The sequence below is a fragment of the Pelophylax lessonae genome, assembly GCF_965119305.1.
Source record: "Pelophylax lessonae genome assembly, chromosome: 1".
NCBI lineage: Eukaryota > Metazoa > Chordata > Amphibia > Anura > Ranidae > Pelophylax > Pelophylax lessonae.
In genome coordinates, this window is record NC_138768.1 from 233,383,497 (window position 1) to 233,404,310 (window position 20,814).

Genomic DNA, 20,814 nt, shown 5'->3' on the forward strand with positions numbered 1-20,814 from the left:
AAGACTGCCCACAAGGTATAGGAGTGTGTCTATGGGGATGTTTGACCATTTTTCCCAGAAGAGCATTTGTAAGGTCAGGCACTGATGTGTATGAGAAATCCTGACTTGCAGTCAATTCATCCTAAAGGTGTTCTATCAGGTTGAGGTCAGGACTCTGGGTAGGCTAGTCAAGTTCCTCCACCCCATACTTGCTCATTCATGTCTTTATGGAGCTTGCTTTTGCACTGGTACAAATCCTTTGGTGGAGAGGATATTATGGTGTGGGGTTGTTTTTCAGGGATTGGCCTTGGCCCCTTAGTTCTAGTGAAGGGAACTTATAAGAGGTTAGCATGCCAAGACATTTTGGACAACTTAATGCTCCCAACTTTGTTGGAACTGTTTGGGGATGGCCCCTTCCTGTTCCAACATGACTGCGCATCAGTGCACAAAGCAAGGTCCATAAAGACATGGATGAGTGAGTTTGGGGTGGAAGAACTTGACTGGCCTGCACAGAGTCCTGACTCCAACCCGATAGAACACCTCTGGGATGAATTAGAGTGGAAACTGCGAGCCAGGCCTTCTCATTCTCACATCAGTGCCTGACCTCACAAATGGGCTTCTGGAAGAATGGTCAAACATTCCCATAGACATACTCCTAAACCTTGTGGGCAGCCTTCCCAGAAGAGTTGAAGCTGTTATAGCTGCAAAGGGTGGGCCAACTCAATATTGAACCCTAAGGACTAAGACTGGTATGCCATTAATGTTCATGTGCGTGTAAAGGGAGGTGTCCCGATACTTTTGGTAATATAGTTCTATGTATATTTGTATGTATGTTTTTTGTTTTTACATTCTACCAATTTGGCATTCAACCCTTAACTACCTAATTACCAGCATTGTTACACCCCCTTCTTTTTCAGGCCGTTTTTCAGTTTTCATTGCTATGATAGTTTGGCTGACAATTACTTGCTCATACAATAGTGTACCTGATTGAATTTTAGATCATTTTTGAGACATATAGAGCTTTTGTTTGGTATTCATTAAAGGAGTTGTAAAGTCAGAAGGTTTTTTTTATCTTCATTTTACTTAATGACATAAAAATATTCCAAAATGTGAAAAAACGCAATAAATTGAAGGTAGCACTCCCTCATAAACTATGTGCTACAGTTCAAACTGAAAAAACTAAAAAACATAACAAATGTCAGTGTTTAGGCCCCTTCACCCTTAAAAAAAACTATGTGCTTCCAAATAGCCCACAATTTATATCCAAAAACATAAAGAAAAAAGGTGCAAGTGTTGAGGGCTCTTCACCCTTTTAGCCCAGGTTTACACTGAGGCCACTTTAAAATTGTGCGAGTTCAAGCCGGAATTTCAGTCCGACTTCAGGGGCAATTTCAAAGACATTTGTGCCCCCTGAAGTCGCCAAAAGTAGTACAGAAACTACTTTTGGGAATTGGTGCGGTGCCGCAAAGTGGGCGTCTCACCGATTCAGACAATGCAGTGCAATTACCGGCAATAGGCTGCGATTTGACATGTCAAATCGCATTTCAAACCGGACCAATGTGAACATGGGCTTAAACTACGTGCTTTACCGCCAGACAGGTGCTTCACCATGCTAAAATGCTCGCTCACCTTGCAAGTGGATCTGTAAATTACTACAGATCAAACAAGCTTTTAGGACAACAATCCTTCCACTCATATGATGATTATCTGGTCTCATCCACAAAGTATGGCTCCTAGATGTATGTACCCACCTCAGCTGGCTGCATCTCCATACACTCCGCCATACATATATGAAAAAAACGTCCCTTTATATTGTAGTATGTTCTAACAATCACATCCTGAGGTAAATTACTCCCATTTTATTAGTGTATAAAAAAGCATTTAAAAGTGCCAACACGGCGCTCACAAGTAAGGTTCCAATAACACTGGGTCCAGGACTGACATCACCAGTCTCCTCATCCAGGCGTAATGACACTAACCCACGTGGCTTCCTTAGCAAGTCTATAATAAAATAGGTAAATAGTTAAAATAGTGTTGCATTTGGAAAAACATGTTCCTGGGCTGAAAGATTGTGTATTTGGTATCATGCAGGCCTTACTTGGTATTGATCCCATGGTATTGTGGACACATTGTTTTAGGATAAGAATAGTATGGGCAATGAAGCAAGTCCTGGGCAGTGTAAAGTCTCCAGCATGGTTATTGATTTCTGAGACAGAAGCTTGTAGATGACAGTACAGAGACCCTGCCTAATTGCTGCACATGAAACACGTCAGGCTCAGGAATATTGACTTACACACTGTTCTCTAATGTCTGCAGCATCTGTGACTCCTGCGTTCCAAAGCAGTGTATTTGCATGCAAGCTTTTATTTTAAAGTGGAATTCTACTTAAAGCGGTTGTATCCTCAGAAAAAAAAAAACTTGCAGGACAAAGGCATAATGAGCTAGTATGCATCACATACTAGCTCATTATGAAATACGTACCTTAGAACGACCCCCCGGCACGCTTGTCCGGACACCACTGAGGGAGCTGACATCTTCCCTCTGCACCTCTTCTGGTTTCGGCAGCTCCGACGCTATGAGTGGCCGGAGCCACGATGACGTCACCCCTACGCATGCACGTGGGAGTTCACTTTCCGGCAAGGAGCTCTGAAGGTCCGCCGGACCTTCAGAGCACATGCGCCATTTGTGTCAGCGGCTGCTAACGTCTGCGGTAGGGTCTATCGGTGAGTTAAAGTCCCCACACATCATACGTTATCCATACTTGACCTGCTTGATGGTCTTGAAGATATTCATTTTACCTACAGTTAAGCCTTATTATAGGCTTACCTGTAGGTAAAAGTTAAAAAGCGGAGTATACTACCGCTTTAAATTCTAAAGCTAAATCTACTTCCATTCCCATTCTCAACCTATTCTATCTACCTATACCTCGTAACAGAAAAGATGTCTATATCTACCTATTCTGAAGCGGCTTCAGTCCGGTCACATAATCAGGTCTCAGTGTCGGCTTCTGTGTAGAGAAGAGGCAGTAACAGCGGCTGCAGAGCCTGGGTTTACTATGGGGCATCCATTGTTAGCTGTCCCTCCTCTACACTGAAACTGGTGCTGGAAGCGACTCATGTGACTGGACTGGAGCGACTTTTGAATAGGTAAGTATAAACAGGTTCATCTTCTGGAGTCTCTCGCCAGCGCTGTCCGTTCTTCTGTCCTGAGTGCCCCCTCAGCAAGCTGTGTGCTGAGGGGGCACCCATGTACGTCCATAGACACACACAGAGTGGCTCTGTCATGCTTTTCAGGCCTTTTATTTTTTAAGTCTATGGGGACAAAAACACTTAATTCTGCCTGAAGAGTAGCTTGTGTACTTTTTTGAGCGACAGGCATTTTGCTACAAGCAAGAGGACGCTCAGATGGGAACAAGGACTATTGAAGGCAATCGTTTTTTTGCTTGTTAAACGTGTTTGAGCTTTCAGATACAAGCCACAAAACGCTCAAGTGTAAACGGGACCTAAAGAAAACCTGTGCTGAAACAATATGGATGTAGTTTTTTCAGATAATATGAATTGCTTAGCTGTTATGTTGATTCAATAGCTTTCTACCACTGACCTTGAACAAGTAAGAAAATCATGTCGCTGTGGCTTTTTAATTTGTGTGCTTGTTTTGGGGTCGGGGGACCTGAATACTACTCTGGCTTCAATACTTCCCAAGGATTTCCGCAAAAACAGATCTAATATTTGTCTTTGAAAGAAAAGGGATGGTTCACCTGTACCACAAAACTGCCTATGCAGATAAGGGGTATCTGTAGATGAAAACAATTTGCATAATGCCCTTGCTATAGGTGTAGGCCATTTACATACCTTATGAAGCCTGACTGGAATTAGTACTCCCAGGACATTGGTAAGTGAGGCCAATGTCTCATTGCTCACCTCCACCATCACATGTGAGCTCTCAAATGCTGAGCTCAGAGCTACTGCATTAGGGGAGAGAAATAGTATCTGAGGGGGGTTTGATTCAGAGAAAAAGCTCATTCCTGTGATGGTGGACGTCCTGGGAGTATTCCAGTCAGGCTTCATAAGGTATGTAAATGACCTAAACATATAGCGAGGGTATTGTTCATCTTTAGTCAGAGCTGAACAGTTTGTTTAACCACTTTACCACCGGAGGATTTTGCTGTCTTACGTCCAGGTCACTTTTTGCGATTCGGCGCTGTGCGACTTTAACTGACAATTGCGCGGTCTTGCAACGCCGTACCCAAACGAAATTTACGTCCTTTTTTTCCCACAAACAGAGCTTTCTTTTGGTGGTATTTGATCACCTGTGCGATTTTTACTTTTTGCGATATAAACAAAAAAAGAGCGTTTATTTTGTTTACTAACTAAGGGAAAGATTTCTGTCATTTTTGGTGTTTTTTTTTTTTTTTAACGAGTAATGGCGGTGATCTGCAATTTTTTTTTTTTGCGGGACTGCGACATTGCGGCGGACAGATCGGACCCTTGACTGACATTTTTGACACTTTTGGGGGTACCAGTGACATTACTGCAGTAATCAGTGCTACATATATGCACTGTTACTGTAAAAATTACACTGGCAGGGAAGGGGTTAATTTTATTGGAGAGGGAGGGGTTAATGTATGCCTGGTGCTTACTAACGTGTGTGGGGGGAGGTCACTGAGTGAGTCAGGGACAGATCGCATGTTCAGCTATGCTGAACACTGCAATCTGTCACTCCCTGTCACTATGGAGATCCGCCCGCTCTGTTTACACAGGCGGGCGGATCTCCAAACTAGATTCCCCGACGATCGGGGAAGAACAGCGGCGATCGCCCCCGCTCCTCCCCTGGCCCGACTCCCGCTGTGACTGAAAACAGCGAGCGCCGCCTACAGGGGGAGGAGTCCAGCGACGTAGTTATCGCTGGACGATAACGAACCACTTTGCCGCAGTACGGTCAACGTGACCGGTCGGCAAGTGGTTAAGGTCCAGTGGCGCGCGAGCGCCGCCTACAGGGGGAGGAGTCCAGCGACGTAGTACTACATCGCTGGACGATAACTAACCACTTTGCCGCAGTACGGTCAACGTGATCGGTCGGCAAGTGGTTAAGGTCCAGTTCACACCACATGCAGTCCATTTTTTTTCTTCATCAAAAATGCAGGGAAAGTAGGATATATGGGTTTTAATGGCATAGTTCACACTAGCGCTTGCATTTCAAGTGCGTTCCAGTTCCAGAAAAAAAAAGTAGAACATGCTGCATCTTTCCTGCACTGGACTGTACTGGAACGCTGTAAAATGCACTGGAATGCACCTAAATGCACCAAAAAATGCACTGGAACGCACATGTCCTTATTTAAGGTTAAGAAAAAAAGGGGGGGGGAATGCACTGTACTGCATCAAAAACATACCAAAACGCGTCAAAAACGCACTGGAGTCCTCACTGAGGGTATTGATTATCTTCGTGTCTCTTTCCCGATATTGTCCTCACTTAGGGTATTGATTATCTTCCTGTCTCTTTCCCGATATTTGTCTTTTGTACCTCGACAGGCTCTTTGACCCTATAATGTGATGTAATGCTGCATAATGAATGTTTTTAAATGCACTGTAATATGATGTACCGAATTATGTTTTTTTTTTTTCCTTTTTGGTGCCCCTGTTGAGTGCCCTGTTTGATTGTACCACAAGCCTTATCTCCTTCAATCAAAAAAGTTGAAAAAAAAAAAAACGCACCGGAACGCATCAAAAACGCGCATGCAGAAAAGCATTTAGAACGCATCCGGACTGCGTTTTTATGGTGTGAACTGACCCTTAATCTACAAACATCCCTTACCTGCATAAGTAGGTTTTTTTATAAAGATGAAATATCCTTTTAAACTGAACATTAAAGTATAACGATAGGCAAAACTTTTTTTTGTTTGTTTTGGATAAAGTGGAGAGTGATTAGAACCCCTGTCAGGTTTTATTGCTGTCTGTGCCCTCATTGGGGAGAATCACTCTATTTTCCCTGTTTACCATTGTCATTGAAAGTGATAGTAAAATAAAATCCCAGATTTTGGGTTGTCTCCAGAATGGTAATGGTGGGGTTATCTTCCAATGACGACACTGGTTCTGGGGGTCCCAAGGGATTCCTTTGATTTGAAGAGATTTCCTCTCACTTGTTTGGCTATTGGACAGGAAGTGAAGGGGAACCTCTGCAATGGGACACAGGTGGCGGAAAAAAAAAAAATCTAACAGGGCTTATAACCCTCCCTTACTTTATCCAAAATGAAAAAAAAAAAAAAAAAAGTTTTGCCTATAGTTCTACTTTAAGCTCAACCCAATAAGTTTACGTTTTTTTTTTTTTATGCCTCCCTCTCCCAACTCTTTCCCCCCAAATTGGGAGTGCACCCTAATAGAGCCATTGGCCATGTGTCCAGCCCACGTGCACAGTAGTGGCCCATGGTTCTGGCTGGCTGACACATGCTTTTGCAAGCTAAGTAAACCACTGCCCATGTGCTGTCTGGCACCGCGCTAGATTTAAAAAAGTCAAGCCACTACTGCGCGTGTGCTGTCCAGACGGCACATTGTTGGCCGCAAACATTGCCAGAGCACTGATAGGCAGGGCCCCCTATAGTGCATGTGTATGGCAGTGGGCACTCACATCAGGGTGTCACTAGAGAGACCAAGGTGACACCCTTTAGACGTAAGCTCAACAGCGGAAGGTTTCATAGGTTGGTAATGCTGTAAAAACTGCACAACACTGGAATTAGGAAGCAATGGTGACACAAGGTATATAACTACATTCATTCATTTTGTTTTTCTAGGAGGGTATAGAATCACTTTATTTATACCGGGATTTTTTGGCTAAAATAAGCTAAATTGTAGATTTATACAAGACTATAACCCACAGAACTGAAGTGATTTTAATAAACAACGTAAATGACAGGTTAGTTCCTTAGCCCATGATAATCGGAAATCTAATTTCATTAGTCTGCCCTCACCAATTTGCTGTAATCTGTAGTCTGGTTGTCATTGACTGCATTCTTTTACCCTTTTGTCATATATTCTCAAATAAGCACAAAGCAACTGCTTGCTTTTTAGTAGTTTCATGTTTGAGAATGACTCTAAAATATCCATGTATGGTCACCGTTACGAAAGCCACCATGAGAAGTGCCATCACTGGAGTACGTGCATGTAGATAGGAAGTGGCTTGAAATAGGCTGCGTGAGATCAGCTACAACAAGGGATAAAGTAAGGTGAAAACCAGCATTTTATTGTTTTACACATGGCAATTGTTTGATGCTTATGTGCTCATAAAACCAGGTCAAACTGGAATGTGGTTTCCTTGGTTTACCTGGAAGACATCTCTGACCATTCTTGTGTTTTGCAAGGCACAGTTCTGTTGTTATTCATTTGTTTGCATTGCCTTTTCTATACAAATGACCTATTGTTAGGCATGTGCTATTTATTACAGGCACTGCAGTAGGTAATGCTTTATTATTAGCTCCCAGACTGAAAGAATAGAGAAAGTGTATGGGTTAACAATGACTTATGAAAGTTGGAGCTGTTGTCCATAGCAATCAATCAGGTGCTAGCTTTCATGATCGAAATTAGACATAAGATTTTATAGATATTTCTGTGGAAATAAAGAAAACCTGTCAAAATCTAGGGCAATTTAAAGGTCACTTCCAGACAACACCCTAGGTGAGTTAAAAGGGCATTTACCGTAGATCGTGTGTGTGTTTTTTCTTTTTTTATTCTTGTATGCCAGAGATTTGTTGGTGGAAGCGATGGAAGCAAAGCCCAGAGCTCAGCTTTAAACTGAACATTTTAAGGAAAAATGCCTAGGCAGAGGTGACCTTTTCTGAAAACTGTACATAAACATACCCAGGACTACAAGCAGCTAAAACGTTATGTTTTTTTCCTGTCGATCAATCCTAGCCCCTTTCTTTTCTAAGCCGCCACATTATTCCTTTTTATATTTGTCCTCCCTGACTAGTAGAAGTGGTAGAGGTGGGGACAAGCCTATACCTATGGATCTACACAATATTTGGCCATGCAGTTTACTTGTCTATGTATTTTTCTCATATGGTTGCCTAGGTTTGTAGCCAGTTTACATTAAAGCAGTATTAAACACAAAAACAAAAATGTATCATTGCAGTGTACCAGTTCTTAGATGTTGTAGCTGCTTTACTTTTCTTTTTTAGGCTTTTTTTCTTCTGTTGCTTCTGCCAGTAAGTCTGATATACACAGAAGTATTCGTAGTAGTGATGCCTGCCTTTACAGCCACATGAACTTTAATGGCATCCCAGTCTTAGACTGTAGGGTTCAATATTGGGTTGCACCCCCCCTTATGTTGAGGGCATGTGGTCTGGTATGATTCAGGAGGGGATGCTCACTTGTCCTCCCCTTTCCTGCATGCTTGGATAAGGGTCTGGTATGGATTTTGGGGGGGGGGGGGGGGGCCACGCCATTTTTTATGTTGGTGTGGGGTTTCCCCTAAAAAACGATACCAGACCTAAGGGTCTGGTATGGAGTGGGGGGGGGGGGGGGCTTGGTTTCCCTTAAAACCTGTGCCGGACCCAAAAGGGCGTGGTATGGATGGGGGCGGGGGGAACCCCACGCCATTTTCTTTTCACTACTCTTTAATTTCCGGCATGTTTTTTTTTATATTCAGCTGTCAGCGGGGAACCCTGCTGACAGCTGTTGAGTCATCTGTTGTTAAGTATGCAGCGGCCGGCTTCCTGTACTGCTCCCTAACAACCAGCTAATGTTAAAGATGGCAGTGGCCACCCGTTTCAAAAATTAGCATCTGAATCAAATATAAAATTGCAGCTGGGTGGCTGAACAGTTGCTTAGGAAATTTGCAGTGAAAACGGAGGTTAAATTCGCACCGGACCTGTGTGAACCCAGCCTTACACATGGAAATGTACAATAAGCAAACTTCTGTCCATTTTAAATGATCTGGAGGTGTCAGTTATGTTATATATGTTTTCTCTAAAATGTGTAATTATCCTATACATATGGCATAAATAAAATGCTTTACTGTTTTGGTGTTGCGGTCAGTAAATATTTAATTCAGGTACTGTCTTGCTATTGAGTGGGCTTTGCCATCACCTTTCTCTAATTACTTTCCATTGACGTTCATATTTGTTTTAAATGAGGATTGTTTGACCTGAACTGGTCAAGCGGAAAAGGTAGAGGCCATGTATGGAGTAGTGGATTCAAGATATCCTAGATGATATAGTGCTGCTCTATATCAGTCACTACCTTTGTCACATATCTGCCTCTTACATTAGGATAAAATGATCATGTCATTCTCCAAGGCAGTATACCACTCTGCCAAGCAAGGGTTAATTGACAGCATGTGATTTTTATGCTGGGACGCTGAGCAAAAAAGCACATCAGACCTTTGCTCCCTAGTGATTTTATATTTAGTATAACAGTACTAGTACAGTGTTACCAAATCTCTATAGCAACCAAATCTTAAGCAGTGGTCCATGTATAGATTTTAGGGAGCTAAAAAACCATAGGGCTATTTTTCCCAGTTACTAGTAGCTCTAGGGTAGAATCCACACAATGTATAATACTGTTCCTGTGTGCTAATTGCCTCAACCTTAAAGAACCTGTCAAATATTTGTTTCATGCAGCCCTATCAGAAAATGGAAAAATTTGATTGGGTTCTGTGGTTACTATTTCTTACATATAGTCATGGTACTCTGCACTACATTAGCCTGCTTAGCTCACTGGAAGCTGTAATACAGTAGTAAATCCAGTTCTCTGAAGCAAAATATACACAAATGCTGGATGCATACATAATATGGTGAAGATGGTGAAAAGAGCGAGCTGTTGAGAGTAACAACACAAACCAACAATGTGGGCTTTATTTTGTCATATCACTTTTGGTAGGTCCCAGGCAGGACTTCCTTCAAGTACTCAAGTATAAGCATATTGACTTTGGTGCACATCCATGTAGTAACAGCAGTATTGTTAACTTCACTTGGCTTTGAGTACCTTTTTCAAGTCTATAGATTGGTTCCTTTGGTGCCCCATGGCTTACATCAGTAGAGACCGCCCAAATTTCAATCCATGTATGATCACTGTGGTTGAACAGAAGTTGATCTACCAAATGACTTCTGTTCAACCGCCTTGCCCCCGAAAATTTCCATTCGAACACGTTGTATTCTGATGGCGGGTGTTTAGCATCAAGTTGAGCAGAAGTTGAAGCTCCATGTTCAACTTGGGCCTATGATCAAAGGGTCTGCACAGACACAGGTATTGAATTGAAAACTTAAGCTAGCCATAGATGGGCAGTGTTTTTTAAATAAAAGAAAGATTTCTCCATCCACACAAAGATGGCCGGCTTAACATGAATTCTTGCAGGGACCACAAATTGCCCATTGTTAGAGAAGGCTTGGAGCCTGAAGTGAGTCTGTTTAAGAATAGCTGTAATGCTTTACAAGCAGAAATTATTCACCAGATATCAACAGTGGAGTGGATTCATGCATTGTAGCAGTGCATTGATGTAAACTGAAGTATTGTGCAGGTAGGGCATGCAGAATTATGAACCTTGAGGCTTATTTTTTAGTTGTTTTTTTGCAGCAGTGCACATATGCTGACAGTAAAGATTCTGCACAAGGATAGAGCAGTGCCATTATTGTCCATTCAGCTGTCTGGGGTACGTTCACTTGTGAAGAACAATGAAGTCACTGACCTGTCTGCCTTACAACACTGAACAAAATGACCAATTCTTTGGCAAGTAGTATAGTTCCCATATAAGTGTTTCAGTAGTGCTTTTGGTTAGTTGCTTGTAGTTCAGCCTTCCTTTATTAATTGATGTTTGGTTGGTCACATAAAAGTAGTAGAGACACTGGTCTTTCGAAGGTCCTAGAGCAGGGGTCTCCAAACCTTTTAAGCAAAGGGCCAGTTTACTGTCTTTTGGATTTGAGGGGATGCGGACTGTGGCTATTGGGAGTAGAAATTGTTCTGGCATCAGTGGGAGTAAACAATGTATCTTTGACATTAGGGCTGAATGGTGCACCATCGTTGGTGTCAGTGGGAGGAATAGTGCCACAATGTTGATGTCAGTAACAGGAATTAAGCTCTATTGTTGGTGGCAATAGGAGAACAGTGTCTTGCATCTGTAGGCGAATAAGTGCTCCAAGGGCCATATAAAGGCAAGCGAATGGCCACATCTGCCCCCTGGACTGCAGTTTGGAGACCTCTGTCCTAGAGGTACAAACATATGGCAGATGGGAGTCTTTTGGCAAAAGATGAAAATCATAATAGACTGTGGCAAAGGGGTCATAAATCCTGGAACTGAAAGCATTAAGCTATTTTAACCACTTGCCGACCGCCGCAAGTACATATACTGCGGCGGTCAGCCCCTCACAGGCAAAGTGACGTACCGGTATGTCACTAGCCTGTGAGGCTCTGGGGAGCGAGCGCGCGCCGCCGGAGACGCGCTCCCGTGCGGTCACAGACCCCCCCGCGCGTGTGAGCGGCGAACCTGATGTCCGCCGCTCACTCACGATCGTCCGTGACAGCGGGAGAAAGGCAGGCGGCTAGTGTAAACAAGCCGCCTGTCATTCTCCCCTGTGTAGGAACAGTGATCATACGGTTCTACTATGTAGGACCCTTGATCATTGTTTCTATACCTCAAGCCACAGCCAATCACAGTTAGAATCACGCCCCTAGGGACAAACACAGCCCCTCCCTCTCAAAAAAAGTTAACCCCTTCACTACCAGTGTCATTTTACAGTAGCAGTGCATATGTATAGCACTGATTACTGTAGTAATGTCACTGGTAACCCCAAAAGTGTCAAAAATGTCAGTCAAGGGTCCGATCTGTCCGCCCCAATGTCGCAGTCCCGCAAAAAAAATCGCAGATCGCCGCCATTACGCGTTAAAAAAAAAAACAACAAAAATTACAAAAATCTTTCCCTTTGTTAGTAAACGCAATAACTTTTGCGCAAACCAATCAAAATATGCTTTTTGCAATTTTTTTTTACCAAACATATGTAGCAGAAAACAAATTGGCCGAAAATGTTAAAAAATTTTGATTTTTAAATTTTTTATTTAATTTCATATAAAAAAATGTGAAAAATATTGTTATTTTTGCAAAATTGACGCTCTTTTTTTGTTTATAGCGCATGATCAAAAAATCGCACAGGTGATCAAATACCACCAAAAGAAAGCTCTGTTTGTGCGGAAAAAAAAGGACGTCAAATTCGTTTAGGTACAGCGTCGCTCGACCGCGCAATTGTCCGTTAAAGTCACGCAGTGCCGAATCGCAAAATACCCCCTGGTCAGGAAGGGGGTAAAATCTTCCGGGGCTTAAGTGGTTAATGCTTCCAAGCATAGATGTGTTACATGTACCGCTGCTTGTGATAGTTGTTGCCCCAATGGTTTTCACCTTTAAACATTTTTTTATACACACCTTCTTTTTGTTTTCTTATAAAAGTTTTGGTACATCAGAGATATATTACTGTAATTAAATAATACTTCATTATTTTGATAGTTACCCCATAAATACCTTAGCAATAAAATAAAATTTGAATTAGGAGAATTTACCAATAAACATTCTTCCTTCCTGCAGCATTTGCCACTTTTACAGACTGGAATTACATTTTAGCAGTTCCAAAAACTGTTTTTGATTTTATCTGCCTTTAAAGGAAAATTTTGGCCAAAATAAACTCTTTCTGAGCTGCAGCCATGCCTTACATGGAACTTTACAATTTTCAACTGGTTTCCCACAGCTGATGATAAAAATAACAATAAACCTAAGATGGCGGTCAGAAGATCCCACCATCCAGTTATTCAGGAGAACAGTGTGCAGGCTCCCCTCTGAGGTGGTTTTATTTCAGGGGAACTCTAGTAGACGTCCATGGAAATCATACTGGCTAAATAGGTTGATGGCCATGAGGCTAGGCAGAAATAATCTTATTTAAATGATCACTACTTAAAGAAATCCAGAATCAGCCAAAGATACAGTATGCATTTGTATAAACTGTTTACTATATGGTACCTGCTATGATTTATGCAAGTCCTGAATATGCACCTACATTTCCCTGGTAAACCCATCAGCCACTAAATTGCTGTCTGTGCATACGGCTCACAGCAGAACTTGGAAGATTAAAGTATGTGGTTGCCGGAATATGTCATGTTTGATAATATATATTTACAGCTGTACATACCCTGGCAGAATTTATGATTTTTTTGGCCATTTTTCAGAGAATATAACGATAACACAAAAACTTTTCTTTCACTCGTGGTTAGTGTTTGGCTGAAGCCATTTATTATCAATCAGCTGTGTTTACTCTTTTTAAATCATAATGACAACAGAAACTCCCCCAGATGACCCTGATCAAAAGTTTACATACCCCAGTTCCTAATACCGTGTATTGCCCCCTTTAACATCAATGACAGCTTGAAGTCTTTTGTGGTATTTGTGGATGAGGCTCTTTTTATTCTCAGATGGTAAAGCTGCCCATTCTTCCTGGCAAAAAGCCTCCAGTTCCTGTAAATTCTTGGGCTGCACATTTGAGATTGAGTGGCTCAATGATATTGAGGTCAGGAGACTGAGATGGCCACTCCAGAACCTTCACTTTATTCTGCTGTAGCCAATGACAGGTTGACTTGGCCTTGTGTTTTGGATCATTGTCATGTTGGAATGTCCAAGTACGTCCCATGCGCAGCTTCCTGGCTGATGAGGGCAAATTGTACATGTCAGTATATAAAGCCTTGGATTATTTATGCTTTTTTTTTTTTTTAATATCTGTGAGTGCCCTGACCTTCATGGACATGCAAATCCAGCGCTAATCTGCTGGAATATCCCAAGAAGCAAGAATGGAGGCAGGGGTTGGAAATGTAAAAGAAAACTTTTGACAAGTACACAAAAAATGTGTCTTTTTTACATTGTGGAGGGGGGTAATACAATTGGGGGCAAAGTGTGTTTTTTGAGTAAAGGTCTACTTTAAAGTGGATTTCTGAGCTGCTCGGGTGACCAAGAAACATGAGACTGGGCCTTTGGGGATTTGCGTTTTTCTAAGTTGAAGGATCAGCCAATACTCTGGTGCTTCTCTTCTGCAGAGACCAAATCTCAAGGTTATTGATTTGCCCATTCAGAACAAAATGACTAGGTGTGTTTAAAGCACGGGAGGACTGGGCCAGGGGGAAGGGGGGGGAAATTGCCCCCCGGGCCGCTTTGATGCCCTATAAAAAGACTGCACTGCTTGTGCCACAGACATGCCTAAAGGATTTCTGGTGAAGAGAAGTAAAAAGTCCCCCCTGCTGATCTACTGAGTGTGGCAGGAAGACAAGGACAGAGCACAGGCACCCCCCCAACATGGATGGTGTAAACTGTCAGAGCAGAGGCTGGTTCTATGCCCCACTGGAGACTCTCCTTCCCTGGCAAGCCCCGATCAAGCTGTCCCAGCTCCATCCAACTGCCCCCTGTTGGCCAGGAAAGTACCTGGAGCAGGGCTTCAGCCTGGAATGGGGGTCAGGAGGAGGCCAGGAAGAATGAGAGTAGGAGGGGGACTGAGTCGCTGCACCATGGGCCTCTGGTTTGTACTTGCCCCCTGGGTCGAAAGTTGCCAGTCAGTCCCTGGTTTAAAGTGCACCTCTGACTACCTTTTACTCACCTTCACAGTTCTCTCCCTATTGTACCTCCTTCTGTGGCTGCCCAGGACTTTTGGTATGAGGGGAATATGTGCATTTCATAAAGCAAAACTCAAACTTAATGGCCAGCCACAATACTTAGGGGGTGACATAATTTCTCCGTTACTGGGTATTTTCTGGTGACTGAGATGGGGAGAAGAAGTGAGGGGGGGAATATAAGGTTGTCAGGTGGAATAGGTTTTAAAAAATCAATGGTCTTTCCTCTGCTGTCACTTTACTCTGTTTCTATGTTAAAATGCCCTGAATGAGCAAGATGACAGAGTCTCTTTATTTAGTGTTGTAAGGTTGTGAAGGAGTTTCCCCTTTTTTATTATACCAAACTCCTGTATTTTGTTAGTAAGTAGGAGTCCTCTTAAATCTAAATTCTAGGATCTCAAATAAAAAAAAATGTTTATAAGCTCTTGTCTTTGCGGATATAAAAATATGGAGTTTAAAAATACAATAGAATCAATAAACGTACCTTGAAGTCTCTTTAAAATTAGCCTGTTATGATGCAACACAGTCACCTGATAATGAATTTTTGCCGGTCTAGGGGCAGATACATTCTAATGAGTAGTGAGTTGGGTGGCCAGCAGGGATGTCAATAACCACCCTGCCCCACTGAGAGGTCATCATGTTTACAGGCATGCATCTTATAGGCTGTTACTGTGGTGCAAGTAGGGTTTTTTTTGTATTGTTTTTTTTTTGGAAAAGAGCAATAAAGTTGATACATACATATTGCATTGTATTTCACTGGTCCTATAAAAAATGATTTTTGTTTAGCTTTATATTTACACACCATGAGCAGTGATCCTTGTGTTGTGACTTGCTGTCAGGTGCCTGTAGCCTTAACATGTGACAGACTGTGGTTGCTGCACCAAGCACTGAAAAGGTTAATGCTGTCACTCATGGTTTGCTTGTTTCTCTTGAGTGGAACATGAAGAGGGGTGATACGTTCCCTCCACAAGACGGATGGAAAAATAACTTTGTCATATGCTTGTCTTGTTTCAGGTTTCCCCAAATGACTTCCCTGGCAATCATTTAAAAACGTGGCGTTCCTTGGGTGACTGATTCTGACAGCTTTGGAGGGTCAGAGATTTCTTCAAGATGCTGATTAAGGAATATCGCATCCCACTGCCCATGACGGTGGAAGAATACCGGATTGCACAGCTCTACATGATTCAGGTATTAACTTTATATTTTCTTTTATATAGCATGCTCATCTCTTCTAGAGGACATGTTTGTTCTGTAATATGGATGCCTCCGTCGTTTAAAAGAATCTGTGCAGTTTTTGCTTTCAAATGCAGTAAAAACACTTAGTAGGGTTCTACAACCCTGATTATGCTGGGTAAATTACAAGCTATAAAGTCCAAAATGTATATTGTATATTACAAGAAAAAGTAATACCAGCCCATGAGCATACTACCCAAACTGTAGATTTAAAATATTTAGCACTAATTATTGGGGAAAATGATTAGTAGAAGCAAACACCTTATACTGTATGTCACTTTGAGAGTATATATGAAAGTGTGATACCATAAAAATGGATAGTTCATGACAACCAGCTTCCACTTGTAATTTCTAAAAATTTTGATTGGTTTTAGTTGGCAGAAATGTTCTTTGTTGTCACTTAAAATCTATGATTAAAACCATATAGTATGTTTGAATAATATCTTAAAGTGATTGTAAAGTTTTGTTTTTTTTTCAATTTAAAATAACAAATATGGCATACCTACCTCCTCTGTGCAGTGGTTTTGAACAGGGCACCCCAAATCCTCCTCTTCTCTGGTCCCTGGCCCCTCCCTACTGTCGAATGGCCCCACAGCAAGCAGCTTTCTATGGAGGCCCCGGAGCCGAGCTGCAGCTCTGTGTATCCATTCAGACATGGAGCTGCTGTTTGGCCCTGCCCCCTCTCTCTCCTGATTGGTTTGATTAACAGCAGTGGGAGCCAATGGCACCACTGCTGTGTCTCAGCCAATCAGGAGACAGAGTCCTGGATGGCTGAAGCACTCGTGGACATCACTGGATAGAGAGGAGGCTCAGGTAAGTATTAGGGGGGGGGCTGCTGTACACAGAAGGCTTTTTATCTTAATGCATAGTATCCCTTGACTTCTTCCATGCGAACGACGCTCAGGGCCTGGCGTTAGAGGCGTACCCGAGCACCGCGGTCTCCCCTAATGCGCCGCTGTGGATTATTCCTACCCTACCCCATCTGTCCTCCCTCCCTGACCCAGCGGCCTGGACCAAATTTGGCATTAAAAAGATCTCGGATCTGTCCTCGGACCTCTCCCTCCCTACGTTTGATCAACTCCTAGATTCCCACGGGGTGCCCCCGTCTCACTTATTCCATTATCTACAGTTGTCCCATGCCTTCAGGGCCCAGTTCCCACAAGGGGGGTGGGGGCGGTGCGGTCGGATCTGGAGCGGGTTCTCCATTTTGACTGCTCCGCTTGTGCCGCCTCTGTCCTGCATGCCCATCTCCTTCGGGTGTTCTCTCCGGAGCTCTCGGGTCTCCGGGATCTGTGGACTCGGGATGTCCCGGACATGGACGCGGAGGACTGGCGGCAGGTGTTGGACTCACCCTTTAAGATCCTGGTCTCTCTTGGAGATCGTATGGTTCTGCTCTCCGGGCCTACCTCACCCCCCATCGCCTACATAAGATACATGGTTCCCACTCCCCGGAGTGCTGGCGGTGCGGCCGCACTCCTGGGGACTTTATTCACATCTTCTGAACCTGCCCGGATCTGTCAGATTATTGGTCGCGGGTATTTGCTGCTGCGAACGGCGTTTTGCAGGTTTCAATTGACCCCTCGCCCAAAATAGCTCTATTGGGCCTCCTGGATGACCTTATGCCTAGTGTGGCGGACCGCACTCTCATGGGTCTCCTTCTTTTCTTCGCCAGGAAGAATATAGTGCTTCACTGGAGACAGCGGTCTCTCTCCCCGCTTCAGAGGTGGAGGGCGCTGGTGGATTAAGTGATACCGCTGTACAGGGACACGTACTTTCATAGGAGGTGCCCCAAGAAGCACGACAGAGTTTGGGCCAGATGGTTGGCGGACTCTTCCATCCCGCTGCTTGCTGCCTGCCTTGGTGGGGGTGGCCCGGGGGTTACCTAGCCACCGACTGAGAGTTGGCTGAAATGCCGCCCGTACTGCACTCTCTGTCTCATGCTATTTATTGCTGTGCTGTTGTTTTTTTGATGCCAATGTCATTTCGCCCCTGCGTGGGCTCCCCATGCTTTTGAATGCTCTACATGTTGATGGTAATATGTTGTAATGCTGCTTAGTGAACTGGACTCCGGACTGGCCTCGCCGATCTTGGTACCCAGGGTTGGTAAGACTGGTCGCTGATGCTCCATGGCAGCTCCCTCTCAGAAAAGATCTGTTGTCTCAAAGTCTGATCTTCCATCCTGCTTTATAGTCGCTGGCTTTAACGACCTGGCTATTGAAAGCCAGGTACTGAAGGATGGAGGGTTGTCAGATTCGGTGATTCCTACTCTGTTAAGAGCAAGAAAATGTACTTCCCGCAAGATCTATTATCGGGTTTGGAAGGTGTATATTACTTGGTGTGAGGCTTGGGGTGTCTCCTCCCGTGTCTTCTCGATATCATGTCTGCTGGAATTTCTACAAGAAGGTGTAGAAAAGTGCTTAGCTCTGGGCACCATTAAGGGCCAGATTTCTGCTTTGGCAATTTTTTTGCAAAGCCCATTAGCCTTGAATTTCTTGTTTCACACTTTTGTGCAAGGAGTTCGCCATGGGGCTCCTCCTGTGAGGTCTCTGGTGCCCCCGTGGGATCTTAATTTGGTGTTTATCTGTTCTTCAAAAAGATCCTTTTGAGAATATTCATGAGATTCCTTTATTGACTCTCTTACAGAAGGTGACCTTCTTGGTGGCCATCACTTCGGCACGCAGGGTTTCTGAATTGGCTGCGTTGTCCTGTCAGTCACCTTACCTGGTAATTCACAGGGACAAGGTGGTTCTTCGTCCCTGTCAGTCATTTCTTCCTAAGGTCATCTCAGGCTTCCATTTGAATTAGGACATTGTGTTGCCTTTCCTGTGTTCTAAGCCAAAACATTCAAAAGAGATTGCCTTACATTCCTTGGATGTGGTTCGTGCCATCAGGGTGTACCTGGCAGCGACTGAAACCATTCGTAAATCGGATTCCCTATTAGTACTTACGGATGGACCCCGTAAGGGGCAGGCTGCGTCTGCTGCGACTATTTCCAGGTGAATAAGGCAGATGGTGGTGCAAGCCTATTAAGGGTCAGGTCCCTCCTTTCCCTGTCAAGGCAAATTCTACAAGGGCACTAAGTGCCTCCTGGGCCTTCCGTCATCAGGCGTCTGTGGTCCAGCTGTGCAAGGCGACCACCTGGTCGCCTGTGCATATGTTCACCAAGTTTTACAAAGTGGACGTCCTGGCATCTGCAGATGCTGCTTTCGGCCACAAAGTTTTGCAGGCTGCTGCTGTTGAGGCTGCAGCCTCTGGAGGATGTGTTTTTTTCCGGTTGCTGAGCCCCAGTTGTTCCAAAAAAAAGCTGTTTTTTTGTTAACAGTTTGCTGTGTGCCCACCACTCATGATGACACTGCTTTGGGACATCCCAACGGTCAATGAAGATATGAAGCTGGGTCTGTCGATGAACGAAAGAGAAGACTGGATTTTTGTCTTACCGTAAAATCCTTTCCTATGATGTTCATTGACAGACACTGCACCCACCCCTCTGTGGAAGTTGGGTTATGTATTTTTCTGACACTGCTTGTTACAAAATTGAGGTCCTAGAGCAGGAAGTGGGAGTATACCCCCCTGGGACCGCCCATGGCGTAGTCAAAGTCTTGTTAACTTCCTAGTGTCCTGCTCCTAGGAAGAGCTGCATAACCCAACGGTCAATGAAGATATGAAGCTGTGTCCCTCAATGAACATCAGAGAAAAGGATTTCACAAAAATCCATTTTTTTTTCCCTTTTTTTTTGTAGATGTAAGATCTGAGGTCTTTTTGACCCCAGATCTCACATTAAAGAGGTTATTTCTATAACAAGGGATGTTTACATTTCTTGTAATAGGAATAAAAGTAATCAAAAAATTTTTTTTAAAAGGACAGTTTAAAAATAAAATAAAAAATAGGGGAAAAAAATGAAAACGCCCCGTCCCCGTTAGCTCGCGCGCAGAAGTGAACGCATACGCAAGTCACTCCGACATATATAAACGGTGTTCAAACCACACATGTGAGGTATCGCCGCAATCGCTAGAGTGAGAGCAATAATTTGAGCCCTAGACCTTCTCTGTAACTCTAAACTGGTAACCTGTAGATTGGGGATTATTAAGTACCAATATTTGTCACCATTCCACAAGGGTGCGCAATTTTGAAACATGACATATTGGGTATCTATTTGTTCGGTGTAACATTATATTTCACATTCTGGAAAAAAATTGTGCTAACTTTTTTTTTTTTTTTATTAAAAAAAATTGCATTTTTTCCAAAAAAACTGCGTGTGTAAGACTGCTGCGCAAATACTGTGAGACATAAAGTATTGCAATAATTTCCATTTTATTCTCTAGGTTCTCTGCTAAAAAATAATATATAATGTTTGGGGGTTCTAAGTAATTTTCTAGGAAAAAAAAAACTGATTTTAACTTGTAAACAAGAAGTGTTAGAAAAAGGCCCGGTCCTTAAGTGGTTAAAAAGAAAGGCCTGGATTCTTTCTTAAATGCACAAAATATAACTGGGTACTAATATTTATAGGTAAAGTAGATCCAGGGAATATATGATTCCCATATGGGGGATCAGAAAGGAATCTTTCCCCCACTGAGCAAATTGGATCATGCTTTACTGAGCATTTTTTTTTGCCTTCAACTTTGGGTATAGGATTGTGTATATGGAGGTTTTCGATTTGTGTGTATGTATTTTTTTTTTCTTTTTTCCTTTGTCGGTTGAACTGGATGTACTTATGTCTTTTTTTCAACCAGATAAACTGTGTAACTCTTGGCCTCGGCACTGCTCTTCTATGTAGATTTTATAAAGAGCGCCATTCTGCAAATCTTTAGGACATCCTTACATTCTGTTTATATGGGTATTTTATGGCTTAAAGCTTGGTCGGCAGACCACCCTTGTGAATGAGGCCTTTTGAGCATGCTCTTCAAAGGAAAGCTTCTCTTTGGGAATCCCCTTGGGGATTACATTGAACACATAGCTCCTGAGTCAAATCCTAGGCCCAAATACT

The 20,814-nt window shown here is 43.1% G+C and overlaps 1 protein-coding gene across 10 annotated transcripts in view; it reads left to right on the forward strand.

Annotated features, from left to right (window-relative positions):
* The window catches only part of PITPNM2 (phosphatidylinositol transfer protein membrane associated 2), a 428,296-nt gene that overhangs the window by 144,499 nt on the left and 262,983 nt on the right, over positions 1-20,814 (forward strand). For all 10 annotated transcript variants that reach the window (XM_082258328.1, XM_082258333.1, XM_082258336.1 and 7 more), the window contains exon 2: positions 15,612-15,785. In XM_082258328.1, the coding sequence (XP_082114454.1) occupies positions 15,708-15,785 (78 nt within the window). In that variant the 5' untranslated portion in view covers positions 15,612-15,707. The remainder of the gene's footprint in view (positions 1-15,611; positions 15,786-20,814) is intronic.